The sequence below is a fragment of the Pinus tabuliformis genome, chromosome 2_2, assembly GCF_031772625.1.
Source record: "Pinus tabuliformis cultivar Carrire ecotype Pingquan chromosome 2_2, CPIR1, whole genome shotgun sequence".
In the NCBI taxonomy this organism is placed as follows: domain Eukaryota; kingdom Viridiplantae; phylum Streptophyta; class Pinopsida; order Pinales; family Pinaceae; genus Pinus; species Pinus tabuliformis.
The window spans coordinates 541,827,218-541,845,248 of record NC_142300.1 but is presented as its reverse complement, the minus strand read 5'-3'; the positions used below and the strand labels follow the sequence as shown (position 1 = coordinate 541,845,248).

Genomic DNA, 18,031 nt, shown 5'->3' with positions numbered 1-18,031 from the left:
GGGTCTCCTAAGGAAAAAAATCAAATAATAATTAAAAAAATCAAATAAGATTTATGAATTTTCAAAGGGGAAAAAAGAAAACTACATTTTTTTAACTGAATTTTCAACTCATTTCTTTATAAGTTTACTTAAATTTCAAGTGTAGGCACTTATTGGATGCATCCAATGAGTACTGACTTTGCATAGTTTTAATATAAACGTATAGTGAAATAACTTTTAAATATATGAAACAATGTATTATTGATTTCCAATGTAGGCATTTATTGGATTATGTATCTAACAAGTACTCACTCTATGTTCTTTTCATAAATCCTCATTTTTTCATGTATTTCTAGTTTATTTCATTGTGGGTCCATCAAAAGTATGTAGAAAAGGTACTTGTTGCATGCAGAGTTTTAATTTTGCATCTAGGGAATTCTCACACTTAAAATTTGGGTAAACCTATAAGGAGATATGTCGAAAATGTAATTTATTTAATAGTTTTTTTTTCCTTCCTTCCAAAATTATTTGTCATTAAGGTTAACATCATCATTTCAAATGGTATTGGTTCTTTTAAACTTGATGTTAATAACACATTTTTCTTTTGATGTCCTTTTCCATCTCAAAATTTCACTAGTGACAAATAGAGTTCATGTCAAATGAGTCATTATCAATATTTATGACCCATATGAAGAGAGAACATTTATAGGATAACTTCAAACATCAAGCCCTAGTAAGAAAAAATATCTTATTATTGCGAAAGATTTTAGTTTGATAACGTGAGCAAGGGAAGTTTGGGGGGAATGGTAGACATAATCCCTTTATCAATTGTTTTGCTTAGTTGTTTGAGGACATGGGATTGTGATGTAGAATCTATTTAGTTTGTACATACATCAACGAATTTTAGAAGAATAGAGAAAAGGTTAAAAGGTTAGATAAATTCACAATCATATAAAAGGATTTTGGAAATTGAAAAATAGAAACCTTGGTTTGAGAATGAAATATCTTCAAATCATTTCTTAAAAAAAATTCTTTATTTTATTAGAAACAAAAAAATGATAAACAACCACAAATAAAAAAAATGAAAAATAACAATGAGACATTTCAATTTTGGAAGAGGAATTCACAAAGAAAGGAATATAAAAATGGAAAAAATACATCAGTGATAATCATTATAACTACATGATGTTTGGAGTTTTCATAAACTTTAAAAATGTAAATAAAATAATAGTGGAATGGGCAAAAGGTTAAGAGAGGGAAACTAAAAATAAACTTAAAGCTCGAAGTAAAATTTTAAATAAAGCAAAAGCTGAACGGATATTTAAAAATTGGAAAAAAAAATTATGCAAGAACATTGAAAATATATAAATAACAAATGGGAGATAAGCAAATAAAGGACTTTAAACATTTGGTTTAGTGGAGTTTTAAATATTTAATTTTGTTTACATTTTTATGTAATTATTATGAAAATTTGACTGGATAATAGTTATTAAAAATATAATTTTTTTGTTAATAAGGTATAGAGCAAATGGTGATAGGATGTTATGTTAAGGCATTTTATGTCAAAAAAGTCACCAACGTAAAATTTTGTGGGTGAAAATCTAGTCATGCTAAAGGTTGGTGTGGCTCAGGTCAAGTGTGATTCTCGAGTGATTTTGGTGGCTTAAATGCCCTTCGGTCGCAATGACTCAAGCCACATGTTAGACATGCTAATCATCTCAGGACTCACATAACCTAGCGAAAAAAATGCAATTTTCCATTACTGAAAATGCATTTTGAATGCACAAGTAGATTTACCATCTTGAAAAATCCTTGATGTATTCAAATTACACGTAGTCAAAAGAGGTGACATTTTCGCCTGGAAAAGGTTAGATTTCCTGGTAGATTTTTGGTTAGATCCAGTTGGAATTTCTAAAAAACTAGATTACAATTGTCAAGTTGTGGAATTTGGAGTGCCACAGAGGTTTTTGATGATTCTAAATCCATTTTTAGTGTTAAAATAGTGATTGAAACACTAAAAATTTAATATTTTGCAATCCAAAATTTGTTGTATTCTAGCCAAAAAAATATATTATGGGCGAAATTGTCACCTTGGTAGAGAACACCTCCAAATTATGCACTTTCAACAACTAATAGTTATAGTTTTAATATTTCTTTTAAATTTCAAGCCAAATTCTAAACAAAACTTGTTGAAAAACGTGACAAAAAAATACAACTATTTTAGTTTTGGCTTTTTTCTTTAGAATTAAGTGATATAATTTTCTGTCAAATTGTAGTTTTTTGTTGTAACTTTAAGATGTGTTTTTAAATATATAAATAAATGCAACGTGAGGAAGGAATTTTTGAATTCAGGAGTGGGAAGCAGGGCGGCTAAAACCCTAGCTGCCATGGCCCCCTAGTTTCGTGCCTTGTTGTCCATGGACTAATAGTCTTCTTCTTTCCCCTCGGTGGGCATTTCAGTATTTGCAAGTTCTCTCTCACCACAATGTATTTGTGTTATGCTGCGAACTTTTGGGTTTGCTTAGGGTTTTGTCGTCCTCTTCCTCATCAATGCCGTTTGGTCATGCTCTGCTAGCACATTTTTCCAAGTCAATTGAGGTTGTTGTCGACTTTCCTGTTGGGCTTTGTGGTCCTTTTCTTGTTGTTGAGGGTTTACTTGTTGTCATCCCGGTATGAGGGTGTTGGTCTTGGCATCTCAGTGTTTATTTTCCTCGGTGCCTTGTGACTTTGTTCCTCACTGCCTATTTGGGGCTTCTGTTAGTGGCTATGGGGGCAGCTTGTGCCCCTTCATGGTTTATCTGATGGACGTTTTCAGTCTAGGTTTTTAGTTGGTCATTCTCTATTGGGTTTTGTTGACCAACATTGCAATGGTGGGCTTGTTTTTCTAGGGGGTTTTGGCCCTGATGGACTATTTTGTGTGTATGTTTGTGATGAGGTTTGTCGGAGCATCTCCAAGCGTGTTCATGTGGGTCAGAGCATCTTTTGGTTGTTTTTTTTACTATTTTGTGGATGTGTGTGGGACGAGGCCTATCGGAGTCTCTCCAACCACGTCCAAGCTAGTTAGAGCATCTTCCGATTATTTTTTGTTTGTTTGTAGGCCTTGCACCCTATTTTCTTTCAAATTTATATTGGAATCTGTTGACCCACATTGTAATGAATGATTGTCCATTTGTTGGGTTATATCTGATGCTCCTTACGGGATTCTTTGGCAGGCCTGAATGCTTTGCTATCTTATTTATTTTACAATATATGTAAACAATTTCCATTTTAATAAAAAAAATTGGTTTTCCTTTTAAAAAATATATGAAAAAAAATAAAAATAAAAACTCCATGTAATCAAAATTGTGATTCCAACCCATAATTCACCATATAATTAAAAACAAAAAAACAACAAAAAAATTCCCACTGTAAAAAAGATATAGACCAGCTACCCTGACATCTTATGGTGCAGCGACCATGACATCTCATATCACTCATGAACCAGTGGAATACGATTATGTGGTTTCCCTCTCACATCTCATAATGATGAAAATCACGTTCTTTGAGACAGATTGCGACAGATAAGCAGTAACCTTTACGATTACATCGGGTGCCATGGAATGATTCACTGCATAAATTAGGTCGTACATTGCGCATTGGAAATCCTATTCCTTAATCACTATCTAGGGAGCACCATTGACAACAAGAAGAGTAGGAGCGATGTAGAGTAGCTCACTCCCAAACCAATCTGTGAATTCGTTTGGATCACACCCAAGCCAAGAGGGGCCATTGTGAACCAACCATCATCTTATACACCATATCAAGATATGTTGGTCGCTGAACATAAGTTTGGACAGCATGGAATCAGCGGCTCGATACTTATTATTTTCCTCAGTCAAGGCAGGTGGGGAAGGAGCCATAGTGAACCTCATGAGCACAATTATCTGGTTTTGGTTCGTTCAGTCAACGCATGATATAACTCACTTTATTTGGAAAATTACCACTTTATTTTCAAGGTTGATGGATAAAACACAGGGATCAGAAATTAACTACATGTGAGTTGAGGAGATAACAGAAAAGAGTCATGGAGGATGTCATAGAATTAAAGATTGTAAAGCAAAGTGGTGGAAATGAAGTCACACAGTGGAAAATTAGTGATTTTGAGAGAAACATTGAAAGCAATTTTACTTTGGTAAAAATGTTTGGCTTGGAAAGTTGGAAAAGGTGTTAGATTTAGTTAGGTGAGATTCATGGATGGGTTGTTTTAGTATTTTCAAAATATTGGATTTTTTAAAATGTTTTTGATAATTTAGAAATATGTTATTTGGGAAATATTGTATATATATATAATTAAATATTATTTGAAAATAAGGATGGAAACCAATGGTACAATTAGACCTGCAGGGAGCAATAGCTAAAGAATATGTATTTTTAGCCTAAATCATAGGGCTATAAGATTTAAAGATGAGGAAGATATAATTATTTGGTGCAAGAACAAACCCTATAGGAACCATACAAAAATAGTAGGCTATGAAGTTAAGATAAGGGAGAAAGTAAAGGTTGACAAGAAATGTTGGTAAAAATCCATTTGGAAGCTAAATAGCTCACTTAAAATTAGAAATTCTTTTATTGGCATTGTCAAACAAAATTCTAATAGAACCAATTGTCAAAAAGGGCATTGTAGGGTCCAAAGTCAATGATTTTTTAGTGACATCAACAATGAGTATTGATCACTTATTAAGGGTGGCATGAAGCTTTGAAGTTAATAGATGGTAAGGGAAAATGGGAAGGGTTGCCTTTATTAGTTTTCTTTGAAGGATGATATGAAGATATATCAGAGTATGGGCATAGGGCATTGTCATTGTGGCTTGTGATTTGTGGCTTGTTAGAAATGAAACATTTCAATGCAAAAAATTATTCCAATTCAAATTTGTCATCAAATCAGATTTGCTTGTGAGAAATCCCAAAGTCTGGGAACACAAAGTTATTTACAACAATGAAATTTAGAAATAAACAAATCTTTGGCATGGGGGATTTTTGGATGGCATGTCAAGGATTACCAAGGATGTGTGGAGCAAGGCGCATTCTATATGAATGAAAAACATTGGATATCTTTTATATCTATTGTCGGACAAGGGACTAACCACTAGGCTAAATTGTATGCATTGTGTTTGCTTCTTAAAATAGCATTTGAAAGAGGAAATCTCAAACTACATATTCTAAGGAATTCCAAGCTTATCAGTGATTTGGCAAAGGAGAAGAACAAGATAAAAAAATTATTATTCATTGCAATCATGGATAGAATTGCAAAGATAAGGAACAAGTTTGCATTTGTTTCTTTCATCCATATTCACAGAAAAATTGTTGTAGGAAAGTTTTTTGTTGGAAACTAAAGCAATATTGATAGAAAAATGATTGTAGGAAAGTTTCTTGTTGGAAACTAAAGCAAATTAGAAAAGACCCCTTCCCTAAACAATTCAGAGAATTTATTGATGGTCAGTGGATCAAAAGATAAATACTTTGATGGTGAAACGAAAATGTTATTTTTTTGCTATTATGTTAACTATGATATTTTACCTAGTTATGATATTTTACCAACTAGCAGTTATATCTTCCGAACTCTCAATATATAAGCATGAATGCTCAATTTAGTGTCTCTAGATGTTTGGCTCAAGTTTGTAGTGGTTTCTTCATTCATTTCCATCAGAATGATCCACAAATAAGGTAGCCTAAGGGAAGGTGTCTACATTTCTTTAATGAATTTGGTGGGGACTTATCTCATTCTCAAGAGGAGCCTCGTAATGTGGGTTCAAGAGGTTTAACAATTTGGAACCCTCTATCAAATCTAATGGGGATTCATCACAAGCACTTGGGAACATTTAATCATGTGGTTCATGGAGGGTTCAAGCTAGAAATCTATCTCCCAAATTGCAACGGCTCATGGCAAAGGTGACAAGTGTCTCAGGTGTAAGCGTGGAATTGTAGAGGCTTAAGAATGGGTTGTGTCCTTGCATTGATTCTCTATTCAACATAGTCGTGGGCATGAATTCAAGGTACATTGGAGTAAAGGGGAGGGTTCCCTATAACATGCCCCTCCTTAGATATTCCTTCACGTCAAAGTTATTGATGGACATTAAACCCAAGGATCACATAAACACAATTATCACATCACACAACACTATTGGGATAGGAATTTGTCATGTTTAAATCTTTCAACCTCTCGATGTACTCACATAAATTTTCAATTTAGTGGCTCTAGAAGTTTGGCTAAAGCTTGTGGTGATTTCTTCATTCATTGCCCTCAAACCGATCCACAAATAAGGTAGCCTAAGGGAAGGTGTCTACATCTCTTTAATGAATCTGGTGGGGACTTGTCCCATTCTCGAGGGGAAACTTGCAATGTGGGTTCCAGAGGTTTCACAACTTGGAACCCTCTCTCAAATCTAGTGGGGCCTCCTCATAAGCATAAGGAATAATTATTCCTATGGTTCCTAGAGGGCTCAATGTAGAAACTTATCTCCCAAATTGCAATGGCTCATTGCAAAGGTGACAAGTGTCTCAAGTGTGAGCTTCCAAAGTTTGAAGAAGTGTTAAGCGGTGTAAGCATGGAATTGTAGAGGCTCAAGAATGGGTTGTGCCCTTGCTAGAACTGCTAATATAAAGACTGGGAGGCAAAATTATAATTAAAAATGGAAGGACACGAATCTGGCATTGAGACAACTATTCAATTGAGACTACTCCTAACATATGGAACTAAGAAATGACAGCTTTTATGCAAATTCATCAACCCTGATTTCAAATTGGATTTAGTGGTTTCGAGGGTGACATATCTATTTTTTCAACCTCCCAAGTGAAGCATTCCAATGCACTACTAGGTTAGAATCTTCTATAAACATGGATATTATACACAAGTACCATTATCCAAAATGGAGCCAGAGACCCTAGTGACAAAAGACGCACATTTTGGACATTTTAATTTATTTTGCATTGTGTAATGTATTATCCAAAAGTACACTTGACATGCAACACAGTGAATACTTTGGATAAGAAATAGCCAAGGCTTTGGAACAAGAACAAGAAATTTTGTTGATGGTCAAAGGTTGCCCCCTTTTTTTGTTTGTATTACAAAGTCGCATGATCAAGTTGCCATTTTTTTCTATACAATTATAACCATTATATAAAAAATATACTTATAAATATATCATTAATGCTCAATCAAAAATATCATAATGACCTAACATAGATTATTGGTTCTAATCCAATGGGCCACTGCAATTAATTTATTGAACGTTTTACTAATTCATTGATGGTAGGTTTTTAATCCATATAATGTAGATGAGGCAATACAGTTACTAGAGATAAAAAGATACCATTCATTAATGTGGAGAAACATCCCTTGGATTTCCCTACAAAGTTTATATATATATATATATATATATATATATATATATATATATATATATATATATATATATATATATATCTATATCTATATCTATATCTATATCTATATATATATATATATATATATATATATATATGATGATGATGATGATGATGATGATGATGATGATGATGATTGACATCCTCTAAGACCAATGTGGTCTATTGGACCTCAAGAAAAGAAAAAAAAAACTAATTTTGATTCTTCAAAATCTTGTTGTTGATAGACCTTGTTACATTATAATGATAATTAGAAAGATATAGATTCCGTGAACTAGTAACAATTCAAGTAATCCATTTAAAAATGTGAAAGAAAAATATTCATTATGTAAACAATATTGCTCTATTTAAACCAACCTAGATCCATCTTAACCCTGAATCTATCAAGTGTTGAGGGATCAAATCTCTCGAGGTGCAAACTTCTTTTTTGGATGAAAAACTCAAGGAAAGGTTCACACCTCGAGAGATTTGATCCCTCTTGGCACTTGATAAATCCAGGGTTAAGATGGATCTAGGTTGGTTATATAATACTATAAAATATCTATATTTGTATCTGTGTCTCTTTCTTATTCCTTCTCTCTATCTCACCCCCCAAAAATACTCTCTCCATATATGTCTACCTCTCTCTCCCTCCCTCTCTCTCTCCTCTCTCTCTTCCCTCCGCTCTCCTCTCTCTCTTCCCTCCGCTCTCCTCTCTCCCTCACTCTCTCTCCATCTCTCCCTTGTCACTACCTCTCTCTCTCCACCATTCTCTCTCTGTCTTTCTTCTTCCTTCCCTCTCTCTCCCCCTCCAACTCCATATCTCTCTATCCATCTCTCTCCTCCTTCCTCTTTCTCCCTTTCTCTCCCACCTCCCTTTGTCTCTCCCCCCATCTCTCTCTCTCACCAAACTTTGCACTATCTCCCTCCCTCTCTCATTCTCTCTCTCCCCTCCATCTATGTCTCCCTCTCTCTCTCTTCCCCTTCTCTCCCTATCTCTCTCCTCTCCTCTTCACTCTCTTCCCTCATATTCTCTCTCTCTCACTCTCTCTTCATCTCTATCTTGTCACTCCCTCTCTCTCCACCTCTGTCTATCTATGTCTTTGTTCTTTCCTCCCTCTCTCCCCCTCTCCAACTCCATATCTCTCTCTCCTCTCTCTCTTCCTCTCTCTCCCCCCATCACACTCTCTTTATTTCTCTCTCTCTCTTTGCCCTTCAGCTTTGTCACTATCTCTTTCTCCCCCGGCCCCACCCCCCCACCTCTCTCTCTTAAATATGATCTCAATAATGGATAACTTAAAAAAATCATGCACTATCTTTCATGTATTATTATTAGTCTCTTTGCTTGCTCTCATTTGGGATCCTTAGTTAAGATGGGTCTATGTTGGTTCTTATTCTTGTGTAAGCATGGAATTTTAAAGGCTCAAGAATGGGTTTTTCCCTTGCTAGAACTACTAATATAAAGACTAGGAGGCAAAATTATAATTAAAAATGGAAGAACACAAATCTAGCATTGAGACAATCATTCGACTGAGACTACTCCTAACATCTGGAACTAAGAAATGACAACTTTTATGCAAATTCATCAACCTTGATTTCAAATTGGATTTAGTGGTTTCGAGGGTGACATCTCTATTTTTTCAGCCTCCCAAGTGAAGCATTCCATTGCACTACTAGGTTAGAATCTTCTATAAACATGGATATTATACACAAGTACCATTATCCAAAATGGATTCGGAGACCCTAGTGACAAAAGATGCACATTTTGGACATTTTAATTTATTTTGCATTATGTAATGTATTATCCATAAGCACAATTGACATGCAACATAGTGAATACTTTGGATAAGCAATAGCCAAGGCTTTGGAACAAGAACAAGAAATTTTGTTGATGGTCAAAGGTTGCCCCCCTTTTTTGTTTGTATACAATTATAACCATTATCTAAAAAATATACTTATAAATATATAATTAATTCTCAATCAAAAATATCATAATGACCTAACATAGATTATTGGTTCTAAACCAATGGGCCATTGCAATTAATTTATTGAACATTTTACTAGTTCATTGTTGGTAGGTTTTTAATACATATAATGTAGATGAGGCGATATAGTTACTAGAGATAAAAAGATACCATTCATAAATGTGGAGAAACATCCCTTGGATTTCCCTGCAAAGTTATATATATATATATATATGATGATGATGATTAACATCCTCTAAGACCAATGTGGTCTATCAGACCTCAAGAAAAGAAAAAGAATCTAATTGTGATTCTTCAAAATCTTGTTGTTGATAGACCTTGTTACATTATAATGATCGTTAGAAGGATATGGATTCCATGAACTAGTAACAATTCAAGTAATCCATTTAAAAATGTGAAAGAAAAATATTCATTATGTAAACAATATTGCTCTATTTAAACCAACCTATATCCATCTTAACCTTGAATCTATCAAGTGCCGAGGGATCAAATCTCTCGAGGTGCGAACTTCTTTTTTGAATGCAAAACTAGAGGAAAGGTTCGCACCTCGAGAGATTTGATCCCTCTTGGCACTTGATAAATCCGGGGTTAAGATGGATCTAGGTTGGTTATATAACACTAAAATATCTATATTTGTATCTGCGTCTCTTTCTTATTCCTTCTCTCTATTTCACCCCCCAAAAATACTCTCGCCATATATATCTACCTCTCTCTCCCTCCCTCTTCTTCTCACTCTCTCTCTTCCCCTTATCTCTCTGTATTCACTTTCTCTCCCCCTCTCTCTCTCCCCTCTCTCTTCCCTCCCGCTTTCCTCTCTCCCTCAGTCTCTCTCCATCTCTCCCTTGTCACTCCCTCTCTCTCTCCACCATTCTCTCTCTGTCTTTCTTCTTCCCTCCCTCTCTCTCCCCCTCCAACTCCATCTCTCTCTATCCCTCTCTCTCCTCCTTCCTCTTTCTCCCTTGCTCTCCCACCTCCCTTTGTCTCTCCCCCCATCTCTCTCTCTCTCTCCAGATTTGTCACTATCTCCCTTCCTCTCTCATTCTCTCTCTCCCCTCCATCTATGTCTCCCTCTCTCTCTCTTCCCCTTCTCTCCCTATCTCTCTCCTCTCCTCTTCTCTCTTCCCTCCTCTTCTCTCTCCCTCACCCTCTCTTCATCTCTCCCTTGTCACTCCCTCTCTCTCCACCTTTATCTATCTATGCATTTGTTCTTTCCTCCCTCTCTCCCCCTCTCCAACTCCATATCTCTCTCTCCTCTCTCTCCCCCCATCACTCTCTCTTTGTTTCTCTCTCTCCCTCTGCCCTTTAACTTTGTCATTATCTACCTCTCTACCCCCCCCACCCTCTTAAATATGATCTCAATAATGGATAACTTAAAAAATTAATGCACTATCTTTCATGTATTATTATTAGTCTCTTTGCTTGCTCTCATTTGGGATCCTTAGTTAAGATGGATCTATGTTGGTTCTTGTTCTTGTGTAAGCATGGAATTGTAGAGGCTCAAGAATGGGTTGTGCCCTTGCTAGAACTACTAATATAAAGACTAGGAGGGAAAATTATAATTAAAAATGGAAGGACACAGATCTGGCATTGAGACAATAATTCAATTGAGACTACTCCTAACATCTGGAACTAAGAATTGTCATCTTTTATGTAAATTCATCAACCTTGATTTCAAATTGGATTTAGTGGTTTCGAGGGTGACATCTCTATTTTGTCAACCTCCCAAGTGAAGCATTCCAGTGCACTACTCGGTTAAAATCTTCTATAAACATGGATATTATACACAAGTACCATTATCCAAAATGGAGCAAGAGACCCTAGTGACAAAAGATGCACATTTTGGACATTTTAATTTATTTTGCATTGTGTAATGTATTACCCAAAAGTACATTTGACATGCAACATAGTGAATACTTTGGATAAGCAATAGTCAAGGCTTTGGAACAAGAAAAGGAAATTTTGTTGATGGTCAAAGGTTGCCCCCCTTTTTTGTTTGTATTACAAAGCCGCATGATCAAGCTGTCATTTTTTTCTATACAATTATAACCATTATCTAAAAAATATACTTAAAAATATAGCATTAATGCTCAATCTAAAATATCATAATGACCTAACATAGATTATTGGTTCTAATCCAATGGGCCATTGCAATTAATTTATTGAACGTTTTACTAGTTCATTGTTGGTAGGTTTTTAATCCATATAATGTAGATGAGGCAATACAGTTACTAGAGATAAAAAGATATCATTCATAAATGTGGAGAAACATCCCTTGGATTTCTCTGCAAAGTTTTATATATATATGATGATGATGATGATTGACATCCTCTAAGACTAATGTGGTCTATCAGACCTCAATAAAAGAAAAAGAATCTAATTGTGATTCTTCAAAATTTTGTTGTTTTTTTTTTTTTGACATTAACGGTTGAAGATTTTATTTATGGCGGCAAACTGCCTGCCGCAAGCAAATACAATTCAGCTTGACAAAAGGAGAAAAGTCATAGCTGTTCTGTCAAACTAACGCCTAGAACAGGGATTAACACAATGGCAAATCATTACAACAGCAACAGATGATTTGAAAAGAGGAATCCGCATAGCTGTAGGAGCTGCCCGGCTTTGAACGCTGTAACGACTGAGGTCAGCGGGTTTCTTTGGACCATCCCTGTACCAGCTAGCAAAGGAACTGTTCTGTCAATCTAACGCCTAGCACAGAAATTATCACAACAGACGTTTCATTTCAGTAGCAATAGATGAAAAGATAAGAGAGGAATCCGCATAGCTGAAGGTGCAACTCGGCTATGAACGCTGAAGCGACTGCGGTCAACGAACTTCTTTGGACCAACCCTGTACCAACTAGCAAAGGAGAATCGAGCTTAAGAGAAACTTCATCGCACAGAAATACAGAGGCTTGAGGGTCTTCATCACACAGAACTGCGTTTCTTGAATCTACAGAACGAGAGCCTCTATTAGGGGATTAAGAGCTTTGAGGGAGATCAGATTTGAGCGGAAATCAATGTTCGGGTGTCGGATAGGATCAGATCTGGTTCTGAGAGACTTTAGGGGAGATTTGAATCCACAAGAAAAGATTTGACAGAGGGTAGGATTATTGAAAATAGGGTTGTCTGACCTGAAATCAAGACTTCTTACAGCTTTGAAATACCCTGAGGAATGACCCAAGAAGCAGAGGAGGGCAGAGCATCGAGATAACCAATGGATCAGAAACAGCAGATCGGACAGCGAGACCTTATGGAATAGGACAGTAGGATTCCCTCGAATTAATCACCAGAACTCTTCGATTGCAGAGGGAGCCAAGATTGGCCTCCAGATCTGCTTCAGAGTTTAGCCCCCTTAATATATGATAGAAGGAGATTTTCCTGAACTTGGGCAGAAGGAGTTGGATTTTTTTGATGACAGTGTCTAAATGGATCTGGTGGGGAGCCTTATGAGAGGACATTGCCTGGATGATGAGCCTAGAGTCTCCAAATACACAGAGAGAGAGGATATTTCGGTTAATTGCCAGATTCAGCCCTTGCCACAGTGCTAGAGCCTCTGCTCTATTATTGGTTTCGGTGCCCAGGCCCCAATGGAATCGAAATTCTGTCGTTCCTCCAGGCTTCAAGAGAACACCACCACTGCCTTCCACCCCAGGGTTTCCTTTGGAAGCCCCATCAAAGAACAAACAGTAATCATCTAAGGTTGATCTCCACTTTATAAACTCTTGTTCCTCCATTCTGATCTCCCAGTTGGCATGGTTAGGGACAGGAGGTGTGGATCTTTCGTTCAAATTCGGAGCCAGTTCTTGGAGCCATTGCTCCTCTTCTTTGACCAACTTCAATTCATTCCTGGAAGTAGAGTTGGCCTCTAGAGCCTCGCCTAGCAGAGCTTTGATTTTGGAAATTACTCGTGTAGGATTGCAGCTTTCTCCTCTGAAAATCCTATTATTTCTCTCCAACCACAGCTTCCAGCAAATAAACTTAGGGACCCACATCCAGCTTATTTTGAGAAGACTTTTTTTTTTAAGGCAAAAGGGAGATAGAATGACCCAGGTTCGGAATAAATCAGAGATGTTTTCTGGAAGAACAACATTTGCATGATTTAACCCCAGAACTCCCCTCCATACTACCTGAGCAAAAGGGCAGAGCAACAGCAGGTGATTGACATTTTCTTCGGCAGCCACACAAAGGGGGCATCTGGAGGGCCCTTCCATCCCTCTTCTTCTCAAATTGTCTCTGGTGAGGATGCTGTTGTGCGCAACAGTCCAACTGAAAAAGTCAATTTTAGGGAGAGAGGGGAAATCCCAAATAAATTTCCAAATAGCTGGGTTAGGAGGAGCATAAGGGACAGCCAGAATTCTTTTGTAACCTTCGGCAGCTGTGTAAGAGCCTGAGAGGGAGCCCCAGCCTCTTTTGTCTTTAGAGTTGGCCTTTGAGGGAGACTTGCCTTGAAGCAGATCCAGCAGAAGTGAAGCTTCCCCCTGCAAAATATGAGGAATCTCTCCCAAATTCCAACAATCCCAGAGCCTATCAGGGTCGTTCTTCCAGGTGGAAATGTCCCACAAGGTGTGCAAGTTGGAGGATTGCAGCCAAGCTCTGATATTTGCAAGCCCCTCCACTTGAATCAGAGGTTGGTCTCCCATAATTGAATCTTCCCAGATTTTAATTTTTCTCCCATTACCTGGGATCCAATAAAGCTGCTGGCTGAATTGCTCCATAGCCTGACTGCAGAGATTGAAGATTGGGGATCCTTTTAAGGTTCTTGGAGGGTTATCCAGGCATCTCAAGCGTTGTCCTTGGTAGTATTTCTTCCAGATGACTCTTTTGCTCCAACTAGATTTACCGGAGACTAAATTCCACAAGATCTTGGTTCCCATAGCAAGGTTTTGGGCAGCCAAGTTACGTAGATGAAGGTCGCCTTCCAGCAGAGGTTTCTTGATGGTCTCCCAGTTCACTAAATGGATCCTTCTGTCGTTGTTGTTCCCACCTTCCCATAAAAATCTTCTCAACAAACTGTCCATTTTGCTGAGAAAGGATTTGGGGGCGAGGAGAACTGAGTTTTGGTACAGCGGCATACTTATAAGGACTGACTTCATCAGAATGACTTTCCCTGCATTATTCAGCCATGAAGCACCCCAAGCTTGGATTCTGTTCTTTAACTTATCGAGCAGCGGCATCCAATGGGCCAGTTTGGGTTTGATTTTGAAGATTGGGATCCCGAGATATTTAAAAGACTCCCAATTACGAATTCCATCCATTTCTAAAAGCCTTGCAATGTCAGACAGCTCCTTAGTCGTGCAGTTCCAGCCATAAATTGAGCATTTCCGATAGTTAATTTTGCTTCCTGAGATCGATTTGTAAATGTCCAGCTCCTTCTTGAAGGATCTGGCAGAGATTAGGCTGGCTCCTCCAAGCAACAAAGTGTCATCTGCAAACTGTGCATGGTTGATATCCTTCACCCTCTGAGTCGTTCTAAGACCAGGAAGAATTTGAGTTTTCTGATTGTGATCAAGCTGGAAACTGAGAACCGAGGCCTGAATAGCATAAAGGAGAGGAGACAAGGGACAGCCTTGTCTGAGGCCTCTAGAGGCCTGGAAGAAGTCAGTTGAGCGGCCATTGACCAGAGGTGCGATCCATGGCGAGGCAATACAGGCTTTCACCCAGTTTATGAAGGCGGATGAGAACCCTAGATTCTTCATTACATTGAACAAAAAATCATGTCTTACCCTATCGAAAGCATTAGCCAGATCGAGTTTTATAACCATACCTTTCTCTTTTCTTTGACAACTTGAATGGACAGCTTCTTGCACCAGCACAATATTATCCAAAATCTTTCTTCCTTTTATGAATCCACCTTGATTTTCAGGGATGATGGCTGGCAAAATATTCTTTAACCTGTTGGCAATTATTTTGGAGACCAGCTTGTAGCTAGAGTTGCACAATGATATGGGCCTAAATCTGCTAAAGTCGGAAGCGCCTTTCTCCTTTGGGATCAGTGCTAGAAATGCCGAGTTGATGCCACCTCCCAGCTTTGCACAATTCTGGGATTTTCTGACCATTCTCAGTAAATCTTTTTTGATTGTCGACCAGCATGCCAAGAAAAACCTGACAGTGAACCCATCAGGACCTGGGGCTTTATCAGGCTCCATAGAGTCCAGAATATGCTTAATTTCATCCAAGCTGATCGGAGCAGTCAGTATGGCATTGTCCGAATTCTTAACGCTATTGGGGATTAAATCCATCGGATAGGCCTGGGGATCTATAGGGTTTTCTTCCGGAGCCGAATAAAGATCTTTGTAGAAAGAGTAGGCAGCTCTCTTAATGCCATCAAAATCCTTTATAACTGTGTTTTGGTATTGAATCTCAGAAACTGTTTTGAAGTGCTTTCTGGCTTCGGCTTGCTTGTGAAAGAAGCTGGTGTTCCTATCTCCGGATTTTAACCATAAATTTCTAGATTTCTGTCTCCAAAATTCTTCCTCCTCCCTGCTAGATTTGTGAACCTTTTTTTGCAGCTCGACTTCTTTTTGAAGGAGATTTTGAGTTACAGGACTATTCTCCATTGCTGATTGATGGGCAGCAAGATTGTTGAGAGATTCTTTTCTTTTGGCAGTTGGTGTTTCCAAGCTTTTTGCCCACTCCTTAAGACTTCTTTTTAAAACTCTAATTTTCTCTTCCCACACATAGAAAGGGGAACCATGGACAGTCCTATTCCAGGCATCCGAAACAACATCTTGAAATCCTTCTTGCTGTATCCACAGAGGGCTGAACCTGAATGGAATGGGGCCTAAATTGCCATCCAGTGAAAGCTCAAGGAGGATGGGCTTGTGGTCAGAAGTGAGATTTGGTAGAATTTTAGAAGTGGCCATTAGACCGCAAGTCAGGAAGGAAGAATGGACAAGGAATCTGTCCAAACGGGCAGCTATATGATTTGGGGCTAGTCTTTTGTTGGACCAGGTGAATTTGCCTGAAGTAGGTTTTATATCCTCCAGGTCCCAGCCCAGCATAATATCTTCAACCCATTCTCTAGCAGGGTCCCTGACAATGGAGCCTCCCTTTTTCTCATCAAGAGCAAGGGTGACATTCAGATCCCCTGCAATGATAATATTTCCTGGATTTTGTTCTGAAAGAAAGGAATGAAGCGAGTTCCAACAAAAAAAAATTTCCACTGGCAAAACGGGAGCATATAAATTAAACAAACTTACTTGTTGACCAGAATCTTTGTGAAGGAGCTGAGTGAATAGCCAATGAGGACTGCTTTTTTCTTGAATGAGATCATAAATGGAGCTGTTCCAGAAGGTGGCTATTCCACCAGAAGCACCTCTTGCACTTACCGCTCTTCCTTGACCTTTTTGCCAAAATACTTTACTGGATTGGAGGAGAAGGGGTTCCTCCAGCTTAGTCTCCTGGATGAGAAGGATTTCAGGCGCATATATTCTCACTATGTCTTTGACGGCTTCCTCTTTCAACCTGCTGCCTAATCCTCTACAGTTCCAGGAGACGTATTTCATTATTTACTGATTTGGGGGATTGAGGCTCCTTTTGGAGCCCTGTTACTCTTGCGCCCAGATCTCGTATTCATCATTCCTTTGAGGGTTTTTTGAGAACCTTGGAGGACATCTAGATAAGTTTTTTCCTCCCGCTGTTTCTTCTTGGATTTCCGGCCCCTTGTCGATTTAATAGGGGTGACTTGCGAGTTATCTGAATCAGAATCTCTTTCCTCCGAGTCCTCCTCAGATTCGGAGGCGAGGCTGATATGCTCTTCATTTCCTTCTTTCCCCTGCTGACCATCATCAACTGGAGGAACCGATGATTCGCCTTCAAAATCTTTCACTTGCTTCGACTTATTTCCAGTTTCCTCTTGTGTCTCCATGGTCTCCACCTGTTCTCCTGAAGAGGGGCCATCTTTAAAATCATCATTGGGCTTTGAATTAGATTGAGGTTTCCCCAACGGTGCAGAGGAGTTCTGCCCCGGGGGCTTTGGGACAGCCTTTCCCTTTTTAATTTCTTTCCATCCTTCCTCTTCAACCGTGGTCTCTGCTGAAGCTTTTGGGCAGTCACGCTGGAAATGTCCATGCTCATGACAGGTTCGGCATTTGAACGGCAACTGCTCGTAATCCAGCTTCTGATAATGCTGCCAGTCTCCTACTGAAAGCTTGACCGCTTCGGGCAGACCGGCTTCCAGATCGACTTCCACGCAGATTCTGGCGCAGGTATATTGGCCCTTATGGTCAGCTTTATCAATGAAACGACCCAGCCCATTTCCGATCTTCTGCAGGGATTGATAGCTCCAGCAATGTATCGGAAGGTTAGGGAGGCGAACCCAGACCGGCGCCTCCTTAGGGACATCTACGGAGGGGTCGAAATCGGGGCTCCATTTATTTAGGTACAGACCTTGATTTCCCATAAAATACGGCCCGTTTCTGAACACCAGATCCCGATCTTCTTTGGTTGTGAACTCAAAAATGAAGTAGCCTCGTCCCACAGCATAACAGATCACATTGTTTTTCAGCTGAGGTCTCCAGTTCCTCTGAATCCATTCGTCCGTGATTTTTGTGGATGGCCAGCGGCCCATAAACTGCCCTACTAGGCCTCTGTCAGCCAGAGCCAGAGCGATTTTGATCGGTTGTTCCTCTGGGAGAGGAATCTCAGGAATCTCTTCCAGTTTCTTAATGA

The 18,031-nt window shown here is 38.5% G+C and overlaps 1 protein-coding gene across 1 annotated transcript; it reads right to left on the bottom strand.

Moving 5' to 3' along the window:
- Positions 1-11,882: 11,882 nt before the first annotated feature.
- On the bottom strand, positions 11,883-16,224 carry LOC149193754 (uncharacterized). Its single transcript, XM_089407426.1, has 4 exons — positions 15,904-16,224; positions 15,277-15,759; positions 12,883-15,051; positions 11,883-12,053 (listed from the first exon to the last, which is right to left on the bottom strand). Exons 1-4 carry the CDS (start codon positions 16,222-16,224, stop codon positions 11,883-11,885), a joined length of 3,144 nt encoding a protein of 1,047 aa, XP_089263552.1.
- Positions 16,225-18,031: the final 1,807 nt, after the last annotated feature.